General features: G+C 51.1%; 1 protein-coding gene across 2 annotated transcripts in view; it reads right to left on the reverse strand.

The window, feature by feature from the left end:
• FBLN1 (fibulin 1) overlaps positions 1–16128 on the reverse strand; it is a 110562-nt gene that overhangs the window by 43680 nt on the left and 50754 nt on the right. The window contains exons 14-15 of one of the 2 annotated variants that reach the window (XM_010600456.2): positions 15952–16075; positions 7543–7981 (exon numbers count right to left, since the gene is read on the reverse strand). In XM_010600456.2, the coding sequence (XP_010598758.2) occupies positions 7627–7981; positions 15952–16075 (479 nt within the window). In that variant the 3' untranslated portion in view covers positions 7543–7626. Of the gene's footprint in view, positions 1–7542; positions 7982–15951; positions 16076–16128 lie in introns of those variants that run through there. The other variant, XM_064283378.1, reaches the window with a different exon arrangement.

The raw sequence follows: 16128 nt of genomic DNA on the forward strand, positions 1-16128 counted from the left end.
CAAGGCCATAATCTAGGCACTGGGGAAGCTTAGTGCCACTGGCCATCATAAATTCATACTGATATTTCCAATTGAAAACAAGGACCACACTTTTTTGTTTGTTTAATGTCTTGTATAACATTAAGGGATGTCCTTTCTTCCACATCAAAAATCCTAGTTCCCAAGGACACAGGGAATGACAGGTGTCCCATAATTATTTAGCTTATCCCACATTACACACAATAGCAATACTAAAATTACCACCACCAACATAATTACTGAGAATAATTAAATTATATTGGCTATGTCCTCTGTATTCTATCCATAGTTCTTAAATCACTGTGCCATAGCTACATTGTCTTAGCATATACTGATTCATACTATGCTCATTATAACACTCATTTTGTTGTAGTTGTACAAGTTTAATGTTTGCATGTTATTTTTGCATGGTAATACTGGTTTGTCCATGAAAGTCAGTTTTGCTGGGTATAAAAATCTTGGTTCACATCTTCTTAAGAGTATGTTAAGTATATTACTCTGGCATAAAGTGTTGCTGTCAAAAACCCTGATGACAATACATTTTCTCCTTATAAGTCACTTGCTGTTTTTGCCTAGATGCTGATAGGTTTCTCTTTTCTTTTCTTACTAGAACACGTTTTGGGTTGGTTGTTCTAGGTTGATATTACCAGGTATGTGGAATTTTAATTTTTTTTTTAATTTCTGGAAAGTTTCCTTGAGTAATCATTTTTAGTATTCATTTTTCCCTCCTCGTTGTGGATTTCTTCTTCAGAGCTTTCTATAATCTGCATGTTGGATCTTCTTTGCCTGTCTTCAATATCTGGCATTTTCTCTTCAAGTCTTTCCATTTTTTTTTTTTTTTTTTAGTTTTTCTTTTCAATGTCTACTTCTTTTAAGTGTTTATTCACCTTTGTGTTCATTTTATTTAGTATCTAATTCTGGAATTGCGTTTTCTTTAATTTTTGATTATTTTCTGAGTTCTATCACCTCACCTCTTGGTTTTTCTATTTCTGAATTACTTCCCCCGCCCCCCCGCCGTTTGATTAATTTTCTTAATGCTTTTAGTTTGTTTTGAAATAGAAGGTTACAGTTTTGATCTAGTCTGTGAGCATGTCTCTCTGGTGTGCTTCCTTTACCCACAGGGATGTCATTCTGTTCCTGAGCTACTTCTGAAAAACCAGCCATTGAAAACCCTATGGAGCACAGTCCTACTCTGACATATGTGGGGTTGCCATGAGTCAGAATTGACTCAACAGTAGCTGATTTATCAGAAATCAAGCTGCTAAAATTAAGAGACAAGGGTGCTCCGTGAAGTCAGGAAAACTACTGTGAACTATGCCTCTTTCTAAAATTTCAGGAAAACCAATTTCACATAAAGATGATCAACCAAAAAGTATCAACATCAAATCCCATAGAAACTCACAGAGTGAGCAAAATGCCTCCCAGTTTCAGCTGCTGTTCTCAGATTGGCCCACTGAACTTTTCAGTGACTTCCTATTGACTATTTTTGATGTTCTCCTGGATCTCAGGCCTACTGGGCACTCCATTGCTTCCTACCTGCTTTCTCTTGCACAGATACCAATACCATGCAGGTCAGCATGAATAATATTGTGGGGTTCACGGGGATACCTTGTCATCTCATTTAGATGGAAATGTTTTCCATGGATTTTTTTTTACTTTCTTATCTAATTGTTCTCAGTTTTGGGGCTAAGATCCAGAGGCTTCAAAAACTATGCCGGTATCTTCCCAGGTTCCCTGTGATAGACATTTTTCATGGGAGTCAGCTCTAACTCCTAGCGACCCTATTTGTAACAGAATGAAGTGTTGCCTGCTCCTGCACCGTCCTCACAGTAGTAGGTATGTTTGAGCCCACTGTTGGAGCCACTGTGTCAGTCCATTTCATTGAGGTCTTCCTCTTTTTTGCTGACCCTCTACTTTACCAAACATGATGTCCTTCTCTGGGGATTGGTCCCTCCTAATGATGTATCTAAAGTAAGCGAGACAAAGTCTTGCCATCCTTGCTTCTAAGGAGCATTCTGGCTGTACTTCCTGCAAGACAGATTTGTTCGTTCTTCTGGCAGTTCATGACATATCCAATATTCTTCTCCAACGCTATAATTCAATTGCATCAATTCTTCTTCAGTCTTTCTTTTTAATTGCCTAGCTTTTGCATTGAAAATACCATGGCTTGAATCAACCATGCCTCAGTCATAAAAGTAACAACTTTCCCTTTAATATTTTAAAGAGGTCTTCTGCAGTAGATCCACTCAATGCATCATTTGATTTCTTGACTGCTGCTTCCATTATCTCGTTTAATCTCCACAGCTCCTTCCTCTACACCACACTGCCTCCTTTTTTAGCTAAGAAAATACCCTGCTCTGTTTTTGGGAATTATAGAATGCGGACTGATATTCAGGGCTGTCTGAGATGAAGTCAGAGTAAGAATCTGACCAGCACTAAATGATCTCAGGATGCTCCTCTCTTTACATTATTTGAAGCAGCACAGGGCAGGGGTTCAGAACACAGAGCCCACAGCCAGGCTGCCTGGGTGTGAATCCCGGTTCCACCAGACACCAGCTGCAGGGCTTTGGGAAAGTTACTTAACCTCTCTGTGCCTCCCTGTCCTCATTGTGGACTGGGGATCATAACAGTACTTTCTCCACAGGATTGTTGTGAGGATTAAATGAGTTAAGTGCTTGAAACTGTTCCTGGCCCACAGTAAGCACTAGCTGTCACACATGTTATTATGGCTCCCAGCATTATTATCAGTATAATGGTGATCATTACCATTTCCCCTCGGAAGCTTGATTGATTCTAGTGATCTAGCCAGAAGATCAAGGTCTAGGGCTCAGAGAGATGGGAGCTCCACATACCAATGACCTTGGGTCCATCTAAATCCTTTGAACTGTGTCTGGGTGGCACAAACGGTTAAGCACTTGATTACTATCCAAAAGGTTGGTGGTTCGAACACAGCCATAGATGCCTCAGTAGATAGGCCTTGAAAGGCCATGAGCTTGACAGCCCTATGGAGCAGTTCTACTCTGTACACATGGAGCTGCCAGGAGTCAGAATAGACTTGACGACGGCAAACTACAACCACCACCTGTACCATGCTTTTGAGGATGAAATAAGATGCCTAAATAAAATGCCCAACGTGTATGTGTAGTAAGCTCTCAGACCTTCTGGACCTTCATTCCCATTTAAATCAAGAACCAAATGAATACTTGAGTACTGTCATGGGTTGAATTATGTGTCCCCAAAAATGTGTGTATCACCTTGGTTAGGCCATGATTCCCAGTATTCCGTGGTTGTCCTCCATTTTGTGATTGTAATTTTATGTTAAAAGGACTAGGGTGGGATTGTAACACCACCCTTACCCAGGTCAACTCCCTGATCCAAAGTAAAGGGAGTTTCCCTGGGGTGTGGTCTGCACCACCTTGTATCTCTCAAAAGATGAAAGAGGAAGCAAGCAGAGACTTGGGGACCTCATACCACCAAGAAAGCAGCACCGGGAGCAGAGAGCATCCTTTGGGCCTGGGGTCCTTGCACCTGAGAAGCTCCTTGACCAGGGGAAGATTGAGGACAAGGACCTTCCTCCAGAGCCAACAGAGAGAGAAAGCCTTCCCCTGGAGCTGACGCCTTGAATTTGGACTTCTGGCGTACTTTACTGTGAGGAAATAAATTTCTGTTTGTTAAAGCCATCCACTTGTGGGATTTGTTACAGCAGCACTAGATAACTAAGACAATAAATGGGCAAACCAACATTTATTGAATGCCTACTGGACACTGCCTCAGGTGTTATTTCACGTAATCCCCAAAATAATTTCATGAGGTACCTTGCTAATTTTAACAGATGGAGAAAAGAAGGTTCTGAAAGGTGAGCGACCTACCCACAGTCACAGAGCTGGTAAAGGGCAAGGACTCTGAGTCCCTGTTCTTGTTTGTTTGTTTCTTTCTGCACTAAATTGTCTCTCAGCTGCATGATGGAGGGGTCCTGCTATACAGCCACAAAGAATTGCAAGGCAGATGGAGGAAGTCAGGTCATTTCGATACATCTTCCACGTGTGCACGCAGGTGCGTACACACACACACACACACACACACACACACACAGAAACATCAGAGGCATCCTAAAATGGAACAGCCACCTCAGGGGTGGGGTGTTCCACAAATCAAGGAAAGGTCAAACACAGCTGAGTAGGCACATGGTGAGAATGTTGTCCAGGGGGGTTGTGGGAAGACATGAAAGGATATTGGATGGGCTCTACACTCCCTGGGTGGTTTGTTTTTCCCCCTCTTAACATGAATGAAAAAGTGCTCCTTTGGGCCTGAATAATCTGAAGCATGACAAATGAGTGACTGAATACAAAAATGGAATCCCTGCTGTGCCCTGTTGGCTTCACAGAGGAGGTGATATTTGAACTAAGCCTTGAAAGTACTACCGTCTATTCATCTATCAACTCACTTACCTGCCCATCCATTCACCCGCCCATCTGTCCATCCATCCATCCATCACCCACTCATCTATCCATCTATCCACCATCCATTCACCCATCAATCCATCCATCTGCCTATCCATCCATCCAACCATCTACCCATCCACTCATCCATCCATCCATCAATCCATTCACCCATCCACCTGTCCATCCATCTATCCAACCTCCATCTATCTATCATCCAAATATCCATCGATCCATCCACAACTCCATCCACCTACCTACCCATCCATCCATGTTTATTCAAATATTTACTAAGCTCCCTCTGCAGACCAAACATTCTGAAGGTGCCAAGAATACACAGGTTAACCAGACACAATCCCTGCCTTCAAAATGCCCCAGCCCAGTGAGGATGGTAAACAGGTAGCGACCAGAATGTTGTTGTTGTTAGCTGCCGTCCAGTGAGCCCTGACTCATGGCAACCCCAAGCACAACAGAACCAAACACTGCTCAGTCATGTACTATCCCCATGATCAGTTGTGGGTTGGACCATTGTGACCCACAGGGTTTTCACTGGTTGATTTTCAGAAGTAGATCTCCAGGCCTTTCTTCCTAGTCCATTTTAGTCTGAAAGCTCTGCTGAAACCTATTCAGCATCATATTAACACGCAAGCCTCCAATGACAGACGGGTGGTGGCCACGCATAAGGTAGATCACCCAGGAATGGAACTCGGGTCTCCCTCGTGGAAGGTGAGAGTTCTGCCACCAGCCCACCACTGCCCCCCAACAATAACAATCTCACAAGGTAAATGTTCAGCTGGAGTACACCCAGGACAAGGCAGCTCAGGTTAAGAAAAGGCTTCACTGAGGAGAAGACCTTTGAGCTAAGTCCTCAAGGAGAACAGGAGTTTGCAGTAGGTTTGGGCAAGCCACAGGGAAGATGCATTCAGGGAAGGGCAAGCAACCCTTCGTGGCTAGAGCAAGAAGCAAAGAGGGTGAGCTGTAGGCCAGGGTCAGAAAAGATGTAGGTGCAAAGGCTGGCAGAGGCTGGCTCAGACCTTGAGGGCCATTCCAAGGGAGGTGGACTTCATCTGTTAGTGACAGAGAACCATGAAAGGACTCTAAAGAGGGGAGGGACAGGACCAGACTGGCCCTTTGGAGAGGCCTGCTGGCTTTAGCTTGGAGAATGCCTTGGAAAATAGGAGACAGGAAGCTGATACAGACCAGAGGTCATCGGGGAGAGGCCTGGGAGGCTTGGAGGTGACTGGCTAGGAGCTGTGTGTGCTCCCGTGGCAAGTTTACTGCTGTCCCTGTCACAGGCATATGGCACAGAACTCACTGCCTGTCCTCCCCACAAAACAGCAGAGCATGGGTATCCCTTACACACCATTGTAGGAAGGACCTTAGAACCACCCAGAGCCCATTCCTTGATTCCAGTATGGTGTCCTGCCCCATTTCTGCTTAGAAAAGGCATTGGCAGTCCTAGCCACAGATATGTTAGAAACACAAGCCAATGTTGGTGTCAAGTCCTCCATTCCCTCCCCAGATGTAGACAGAGCACCTACTGCACACCTGGCCCCGTCCCAGAAGCTGGAGACACTGCACCGAATGAGACAGACCTGGTCCCCACTTTCTTGGGCCTGCTGGATGGTGGGGGAGGCCGAAGCTAACCACAGGTAAACAGGGCCTTGCAAACTGTGATAGGCATTAGGAAAGGTATTATGAGAGAGACTGACAGGAAAAATAACCCAGATTGTTGGGGAAGGCTTCTCTGAAGAAGAATCACGTGAGCTGAGGTAACCAGCATTTCAGGCCACGGGTGCAAAGGCGTGCAAAGGGCCTGAGGCAGTCAAAGGCTCGTCAGTGTGACGAGGGAGCAGTGAGCAAGAGGGGAAGTCTGAGGTCAGGCTGGATGGGCACGCGAGGACTCAATTACGCAGGGCCTTGTGAGGCGCTTTGGGGGTGGGGGGGATTCAATGTAAATGAAGGGAAGCCCTGGAGGGCTTTAAGCAGGGGAATGACATGGTGTGATTTGTGTTTTGAAAAGGTCATTCTAGCTGCTGAGCAGAGGATGAACTGTAAGGTTGAGTGGACACTGGGAGACCAGCCGACGGTGAGCAATGACAGTGGCCTGGCTGGAATCATAGCGGAGAAGGTAGAGAAGGCCCACTTTGGAGGGCTTGTGACAGAATGGAATAGCTAGTGCTTTCTCAGCAAACTGGGGTTCTAATACCAGCTGTGTGATTGTGGGCAAACCACTTGTCTTCTCTAGGTATCCATAGGGTGATACCCTCCCGTTGCAGGGCTGGTGGCAGGATTGGGGGCAATGCTTGGGAGGAGCAGGTGGACACTCAGCAGTCCCTGACACAGCACTTATTCACTGGCATTGACCTCCTCTTGGCTCAGGCCAAGCTCCTCAGTGGAGATCACTGACCTCATCTGGGCCAGAATCCCTTACAAGAGGCTCCCACCGCGTCAGTACTTTTTCCGCCACAGGTTTGGGTTTCTTATCAAGACAGACAGAATGGGAGGTTTGAATCCCAGGACAGAGCTATTTTGTTTCAGGTAAACACTCACTTCCGTAAAGATTACAGCCCTGGAAACCCTATGAGGCAGTTTTGCGCTGTCCAATAAGGTCACTATGAGTTGGAATCGACTCGATTGCAATGGGTGTGTTCTGGGCAAGGAAGCCAAGCAGGGGACAGGAGACCTGTTTTTAGTCCTGGCTCTGCTACAAACAGGCCAGTGACCTTGGCCAAGCCCTTCCTTTTCTCTGGGCCTCAGTTTCCACATCTGTCAGTTGGGGAGGGGGCTGTGCTCAATCATCACCTCTGTCCTTTGAGTTCAACAGAGTCAAAGAAGGAAGGCCCAGAGATTCATCTGGAATGATACACCCAGCCTTGTTCTCCCCTTGCCTAGCTTCCCTGACCCTATATCCAGGGAGTTCCCACGACAGGGACTGCCAGGCTCATGCCATTTATGGGAAACACTCCTTGGTCACCCCTTGTGGGTGTGAGGCGGTGGCACATGTTCGGCTCAGCCCTGGGTGATAAGCGCACGGAGACCCACAACCACGCGGAACAAAATCAATGCACGTGAAGCACGCGGGTGGGATCACCTGCTAAACTTTATTCAGATCCCAAGATAGGAGGGCGAGGAAAGCGACAAGGGAACCATAGCCTGAAGCAAGCGCTCAGAGCTCGGCAGACACGAAAATGAAAAGCTTGGCCACAAAGGAGCTGACGGTTCCGTGGCGGTAGAGGTCCATCTTGACGGTCAGGAGCAAGTCCCTGGGCTCAGGGACTGGCTTGGTGAGGGCCACCACACCACTGTGGTGGCTCACCTTCCGGGTGGTGAAAAAGCCCTCCTCGTTGCCACCAGTGATGGCCAGCTGCATGCTGTCCCCCGGGACGGTGTTGGAGGGGCCCATGCGGAAAACCACAGCGGGCACTTGGATGTTGGTAGGGAAAGAGAGGTGGTAGTAAGTTATTCTCAGAGGCAGCTTGGGGCACTCCTGAGTCTCATGGCAAGGCAAGCGCTCGCAGCGGCTGCAAGAAAAGTGGACAGAGATAAGAAGAGCGTTAGGGCACATTCAGCAAGCAAGGAACAACAGAGCGAGGGGAAGTGGGGGCTCGGGGGCCTGCCCAGGCCTCCCATTGCCCCTCTAGCCAATTCTGCCAACGGGAAGAGCACCCCTCACTCACCTGTGGGAGGCGCCGTGGGACCTCTGGGCTGCTGACTCAGGTATTACCCTCTTGAACGCCCTCAGGGGCGCTGGGGGCTGGGGGTCAAGGGCTATGCCCAGAGTGAGGGGTGTCCCCTTCTCACCGGCAGAGCCCCACCCCGAGACACACTTGCCAGGCACACTCTGCCCTTTGAGTGCCGGTGGTCAGGGCGGAGATGATCCTCCAAGTGATTGTCTCCACACTAGCCACCACAGCTGCCGCCACTTAGCCAGTGCTCGGTGACACGTCACCACGCATTCTCATCCCCATTTTTCAGCTGAGGAAACTGAGGCTCAGAGAGGGTAAGTGGCCTTCCCAACGTCACAGAGTGAGCCAGGGAGTGATATTTGTGCTCAGGCAGTCAGATCTCCCACCACCCTCTGCAGCTCCCCAAGCCATCACTAAGCCTGTGCTCCAGACCCAGTTCCCCATCTGTGGCCACAGGGCCTGGAATGCAGAAGTGACAGGTTCTATCTTCCTGTGACAGGATGGTGACAGGTTCTAACTACCTGTGACAGGTTCTAATTTCTGTGACAGGATGGGGACAGATTCCAACTCCCTGTGTCAGAGATAGAGACAGATTCCAACTTCCTGTAACAGGATGGGTTCAGGTACTATTGTCCTGTGACAGGCTCTCATTTCCTGTGACAGGATGGGAACAGATTCCAACTTCCTGTGACAGAGATAGAGATAGAGATAGATTCCAACTTCCTGTAACAGGATGGGGACAGGTACTATTGTCCTGTGACAGGATGGGGACAAGCTCTCACTTCCTGGGACAGGATGGGAACAGATTCCAACTTCCTGTAACAGGATGGGGACAGGTACTATTGTCCTGTGACAAGATAGAGACAGACTTTCACTTCCTGTGACAAGATGGGGACAGATTCCAACTTCCTGTGACAGGATGGAAACAAGTTCTAATGTCCTGTGACAGGGTGGGGACAGGTACTATCTTCCTGTGACAGGGTGGGGACAGGTACTATCTTCCTGTGACAGAAGGGGGATAGATTCTAACTTCCTGTGACAGAACGAGATGTGTTCTAACTTCCTGTGACAGGATGGGGACAGGTTCTGACTTCCTGTTACAGAATGGGGACAGATCCCAACTTCCTGTGACAGGATGGGGACAGGTACTGTCTTCTCCCTCCTGAAGATGGCCTTGGGAAGGAAAGCCAAGGTGTAAAACCCCACAGGAGTTGGCAGAGCACATCCCACGACGTTCCGCCATCTTGACCAGGTCCACCAGTCAGGAGCACCCTCTGTTCTGGACCTCCATGACCTTTCCCTTTCAGCTTTGAAAGTTTTTATGCCTTGTGTTCAGTTACTTAGACTTATTTACTCTTGACATTTACTGTGAGCAGGGTCTCTTTTACATCCTATTTCCAGACTGTTTACCAGGACTTACAGGAATCCTTATATTTACTCGGCCATTTACCTTTCTGAGCTCTTAGGAAGGATGGCCCAGGGAGTGAGCTCCATGTACTAGAGGCATGTGAAGGTCTGGAACACTGAAGAAGGGCCCGGGGGAGAGGGAAGAGGCAGGAGAGAAAGTGGGCATGGGTGCTGCTGAGGCACAGACCACCTCAAGAACTGCCCAGGCCCTGGCCAAATGGGAGTGCTCCAAGTGATTAGGGCAATCTTGCCACAGAGAAAGGGCCTCTGAGGAGCTGGGACCTGGCGGGGGGGGGGGGGTTTCCATGGAGAAATGGGGAAGGTGATTGGCTCCCATAAATTGTGCTTCTCTAGGGTGCTGGCACCATGCTGGGTGAGTCTGGGGTTCTCCTACTCATTTAACTCCTTCTATGGCTTTTGGTGGGGGGTGCAGGAGAATGAAGCTTGGTGAGGACGTGTAAGCTGGTCATGACTCCACAGGCTGAAGCAGGCGGCAGGTTTGGTTTCAAAGTTGGCCTGTCCTAACTTCAAAGCCTTTACACACACAGCACACCACACACACCACACACAAACCACACATACTACATACACACCACACATCACACACTACACATGCACACACATGTGCCATATACGCACACTGCACACCCATAAATACACACCATACACACACACGTCACACATATACACACACATACACACAGACCACACATCCTAAACACATCGCACACACACACACATCACACACTACACAAACCACATACCTACATGCACATACATACAAACCACACAGACACACAAGCCACACACACACACACACACAAACACCACACACACACCCCTGCTCCACGGAGGTCCTGGGCCTGGCCAGCAGGTGGAGCTAGCGTCTCCCTCCTGTGGTTTAGGCCTTTCCACTTCCCCTTGCAGGCTGTACCGGGTCCAAGGACAGGCGGCTTAGATTTGGCAGCTGAAGTGTTAACCCAGCACGTGGCGGGGGGTGGGCAGAGGCGAAGAACTGTTCTGGTACAGCTCCCGAGGCCATCACACACCACACAGCCAGACACGCCTTCCTCTTGGACCAGGCCCCACAGAGTCATTAATCAGGGCACCCCAAGCCCTGCCTCATGCTAACTGGATTCTCAGAGCCAGGCTTTTTCTAGACCACTCGCTTCCTAAGGCGCTGCCGGGGCTGCCGGCTTCCTCGACAATACCCAGCACGGGCCGACGCCTACTCTGTGAGCTCGGTGATCCTATCCTGTTGTTCCTGGGTGCCATCAAGTCGATTCCGACTCAGAGTGACCCTATATGACTGATGGAGAACTGCTCCATAGAATTTCCTGGACTGTAATCTTTATGGGAGCAGGTCGCCAGGTCTTTTCTCCCCCAGAGCCACTGGTGGGTTCAAACCACCGACATTTCTATTAGCACTGAGCGCTTAACCATTGTGCCACCAGGGCTCCTCGATTCCATCCTGGTTCCACCCCAAATTTACTGAAACATTCCAGAAATTCTAACATTTCAGGGCTTAAACTACTGCATCTGGCAAGCTGCCCATTAGGCTGAGCATGGTACAAACACTTTTGTTAGTCCACCTGTCTGGGTGGGAGAGGGGCTGTCATCACTGACAGGGCATGGGTGCCCCCACCCCACCCAGGCTCCGGGACCATGTGCCCTGGCTTCCACAGACTTGTCTCCTTATCACACCATGAGTCCTGACTGTGTCGTGCATTACAGAACAATGTGCCCCACATTTGATCGTAACGCTCGAGTTCCCTGAAAATGCAACTGCAGAAAGACACCACGGATGGGAGAGAGAACAGGTGCCCAGGCAAGTCCTTCCCCGGGAGGCATGGCTGTCCTGGCTGCCCCCAGGTTGCCTGAGTGCTTCTATTCATCCCTGATGGATTGCTCCCACTCTCCTGCCCTGGGCATTCTGGAAACCAGCCCCAGAAACTGGCCAAAGCAGAGGGGACATCAAGGGCGCACCCCTATTTGCCCAACCACATTGCACCCTCAGGCTAAGAGCTGTTCGTGGGATCCCTTCCCCAGAAAGTAGCAACCAAGGCAGCCCAGCTGTGCTTCTACTTCCAAGGGCCCAGCAGCCAGGACTTGGCCCCACTGAAGGGATAAAGGGGGTGTTTCAGTCCCATTGCAGGCTCTGGGACGGCCGCGGCGCCTTGGACTGGCAAAGGAGAGACTCCTCCTTGCCATTGGCTTGTCAGCTGCCGGTGTGTCCGTGGTCCTGGAGTAGTGCCCCGACTAGGATGAGGCAGCCAGGATAAAACCCCTGTGGCCCTCGACTTAGGGTTCCAGGCCCAATACCCACTCCCTACGCCCGGATGCTAGGCCCCAGGCTGGTCTCTGCCTCCTTGGCAGGGGTCAGCAAATGAGGGCACTGTCACCAGAGATTCCTGTGTGTGCAAGAGTGACATCCTGTCACTACACAGCCCTTCCCGAGCCCTGCTTCTCCATCTTCCCCCACTAGAGTGGCACAACATCAGAGTCAGGGTCCCTGGGTGGCGCAAACGGTTTGCACTTGACCACTAACATAAAAGTTGGCGGTTCAAACCCACCCAGCGGCGTCATGGAAGAAAGGCCTGTCAATCTGCTTCCATAAAGATCACAGCCAAGAAAACCTGTGGAGCAGTTCCATTCTGTACCACATGGAGTTGCCATGAGTTGGAATTGACTCGACGGCAAGGAGTTTATATCTTCTTCTGGGGGCAGCGGTGGTTCCGTGCTAGAATTCTCACCTTCCACGCAGGAGACCGAGGTTCGATTCCCGGTCAATGCACCTCAAACAGCCACCACCCATCTGTCACTGGAGGCTTGTGTGCGCTGTGACGGTAAATGGATTTCAGTGGAGCTTCCAGAATAAGAAGGACTAGGAAGAAAGGCCTGGAGATCTGCTTTCATAAAGATTACAGCTCTGAAACCCCGATGGAGCAATTCTACTCTGTAACACATGGGGTCGCCGTGAGTCGGAATCGGCTGCACAGTAATGGGTCTGGTTTTGGTTTTGTAGGAGACTCAGACACCTCTTAGCCTCACCACCTCTGGTAGCAGGTGCTTTTGGTGCCATGTTACTGACGCAGAAACGGACTCTGAGGGCCCAAGACCGGGACCCATGGCCACAGCCCCAGTGAATGAGAGAGCTAGGACTGAAAGCCCATCCATCCTGTGTTCTAGGCCTGGTTCTCCCCTACACGGCCTCTCAGGCCAGGTGCCAGCCTGGATACCTGCACAGACAAAGACCCACCGTCTTTTCGCCCAAAAATACCTGTAGGGCTGGCATGCCTCGGGGTCTCCACCTACATCCCCCCAGTGCTGAATCTGGGGTGAGCTTTACGGGTGAAATGCGGGGAGGGGCTCTGTCACCCCATGGAACCCAGGGAAGGTGAGGTCACCACCCTCATTTTACAGCTGAGAAATGGGAGGCCTCAAGAATCTCAGGAACCACGGTCTTGTGCTGAGCTGAACCACAAACCCAAGTGAGCCTGACTCCAAAGTCTCAGTCTCTCCAGAATGCCACAGCATCTCAAGGGGGCCCGCGTGCTTGGGAGAAAGGCTGTCACTACACAGGGGTCCTCGCACCTCCTCCTTCTCCGCCCCCTTCCCCAGCCTCTGCTCACGCTGGCCGCTGAGTGGCACTAGCGAGCAGCAGCTCCTGTTAACAAACAGATGTAAAGGGGACTTGCTCATAATGGCCGGGATTGCCATCTTCTCTGGAAGGACAGGGTCAGAACGTCACCCTCCCCCTCGGCTTTACCAGGGACAGAGCCCAGCTTCCAGTCTGTCCGTATTCAAGAATGACGGAGTCTCCGCTTGACCTGTCCCAATGGGGCGCATTGATGAATCCATAGGATGGGGTCAAGTCAACACCTGGCACACGGGGCCACCTCCCCGGGTAGAAATAGAGCACTCAGGTTTCCCCCAACCACCCGATTTCATTGCTCCATTAACCCACATCCACGGCCCTGCTCCAAGCTCACCCTCCTCTGCCCTCCCCACACTGCATTGCTGGGACTCTTCTGTCTCCACTGGAACCCACGCCCACACCCCAGTCCAGTCCTGCCATCTGTCCAGCCCCCTCTGCCTAACTCCGCTCCTCCTTCCACCTTCATTCAACCAGTGCCGACTCCCTGCGGCCCCCTCCTCTCTTCCCCTCTCCTCCCTCAAGCCAGGCGGGGCACCCCCTCATCTCAGGAACACTTAGGACTCTCCGCTCACTGTTGTTTTGCCACGCTCCCAGAGGTCTCCAAGCAGGGAACAGGGCCTTTGCCAGCCCATCCTCTAGCCAGGTACATGCACACAGTAATCCTCGGTGAATGTTTCCCAAACAAACAAGTAAATGTTTTCCTGCACAGAGTAGGCAGTGTAGGCCCCCACAGCACCAGCCAACACAAGGTGGTGGAGCTGGTTCCACCGATTTAGGCCCACCACAGCGTGCACAGAGGACCTGCCCGCCTCAGGCTTGGGAGAGTGTGCAGCCCAGCGCAGGGGCAGCCTTCTCCTCTCTTGGGCTGTTGGCCGTGCGTGAGTTAGATATCAAGTCATAACAACAGCCCGTCTTCCAGAAACCTCAAACCCAGGCACCAACAAAGGCCTGGGAGCGAGCGAGCTAGCTTCCCAAGACGAACAGCCACACAGCCTCAAACTGGGGACAGGGAACCTGGATCAGAGGAGCCCCATCACTGCCCATGGGGTGCTGTTTAACCTGCAGGCTATTTGGAATGCCACCCACCGTAGACCTGGCTCTGAAGTGGCTTTTCCCTCAGCCAGGCCTGGAAGGAAGCGAGGGGCTGGGTTCTTGAGCAGACAGAGCACCTGCCAGAGGAACAAGCAGGCCTGAGGGAGCGGAGAAGCCAGCGGTGAGCACCCTCAAAGCTGGACAAAACATAAAGGCTGCAAGGGAAAAAGGGGACGTCTGAGGCCCTCCCACTCCACCATTCGTCACTGGACGCCAGACCAGAGCTACGAGCCAGGGCGGCCACCCCTCAGCCAAGCAGGGGCACCAAGGCAGAGTCAGCCTGGCTCCCCATCAAAGGTGGACACTGACCTTCAGGAGGAAGCAATCAAACCAAGAGCCCACAGACAGGCTCCAGGTCAGGAGGCACGTGAGGTCTCAGAGATGCATTGCTGGGTGGATGGAGCTGTGATCACCTAGGTACGTACTGGCTCCAGACCTTGGAGGTGTGGTCACATAGCTGTGTGCTGGCTCCAGACCTTGGAGGTGTGGTCGCCTAGCTGTGTGCTCACTCCAGACCTTGGAGGTGTGGTCGCCTAGCTACGTGTTCGCTTGAGTCCTTGGCAGTGTGGTCATCTACGTGTGTGCTGGCTCGAGACCTCGAAGGTGTGATCACCTAGCTGTGTGCTCGCTTGAGATCCTGGAGGTATGGTCACCTAGTTACCTAGCTGTGTGCTCGCTCCAGACCTTGGAGGAGTGGTCACCTAGCTGTGTGCTCACTCCAGACCTTGGAGGAGTGATCACCTAGCTGTGTGCTCGCTCCAGACCTTGGAGGTGTGGTCACCTAGCTGTGTGCTCGCTCCAGACCTTGAAGGTATGGTCACCTAGTTACCTAGCTGTGTGCTCACTCCAGACCTTGGAGGTGTGGTCACCTAGGTGGGTGCTGGCTCCAGACCTTGGAAGTGTGGTTGCCCAGCTGTGTGCTCACTCAGGGCACTTCCAGGGGAACCTTTTGTGCTGGGGGAGCAGGCTTACAAGCCACACCTGAGATGGGTGCCCACCAAGGAACTTTTCCTGAAGCAATTGCAATGGCCCTAAACAAACCATCTGAGACTCACTGAGTTAAATTAGGGGCGGGTGCTGCAGTGAGAACCGTGCCTGCAGGTTCCCCTGAGGAAGGGGCTCCTAGGCACCCCCACAGACACCAGTGGCCTGGGGAGAGTGAGCTTACAATGACATATAGCCACACAGTCCCAAGTTTAGGGCACAGAAACTTCTGGGCTGTATTCACACAGGTAGAACAAAACCTGGCTTCCAGGTAGGGTCCCCTAGTAGTGATGCCCCAATAAGTCAGGAGGGCTAACAGGCTCACTGCTGTCATGGAGCAATCACTGCCAGCCCATTAAGCAGACAGCACAAGTTCTGGCCCCGGCTTCTTAAAGGTAAGGAAACTGAGGCCCAGCTTCCACACTGCGGACTGGGCCGTGGGTCCACCTGGATCTGGCACAAGCGGGTTGGAGCACAGCCTGCTGACCTTGGCCTCAGTCAAAGGTACCACCTTGGCTTTCTGAGACAGTCTCACCTGCGTTCAGGAGTCTGAGGACCAGGGGTAAGCTGATCATCAAATTTCCTGAGACCCTGGTGGGAGGGCCTGGAGCCGAGCTGGCAGGAAGGCCGCGCAGACAGACAGGCGCGGGGTCAAGGGACTTACGTATCTGCGGAGCGACGGTAGTTCTCTGGGCAGTCAAAGGACAGGCAGCGGAATCCGCCCTGGATGTTGAAGCAGGTCTCGTTGATGGAGCAATTGTGAATGCCAGTTACGCACTCGTCAATGTCTGTGAAGGACCCAAAGGCAGTATGGTGAAGGCCAAGGCCACAGAAGCTTCCA

Source organism: Loxodonta africana, chromosome 4 (genome assembly GCF_030014295.1).
Source record: "Loxodonta africana isolate mLoxAfr1 chromosome 4, mLoxAfr1.hap2, whole genome shotgun sequence".
NCBI classification, from domain to species: Eukaryota; Metazoa; Chordata; class Mammalia; order Proboscidea; family Elephantidae; genus Loxodonta; species Loxodonta africana.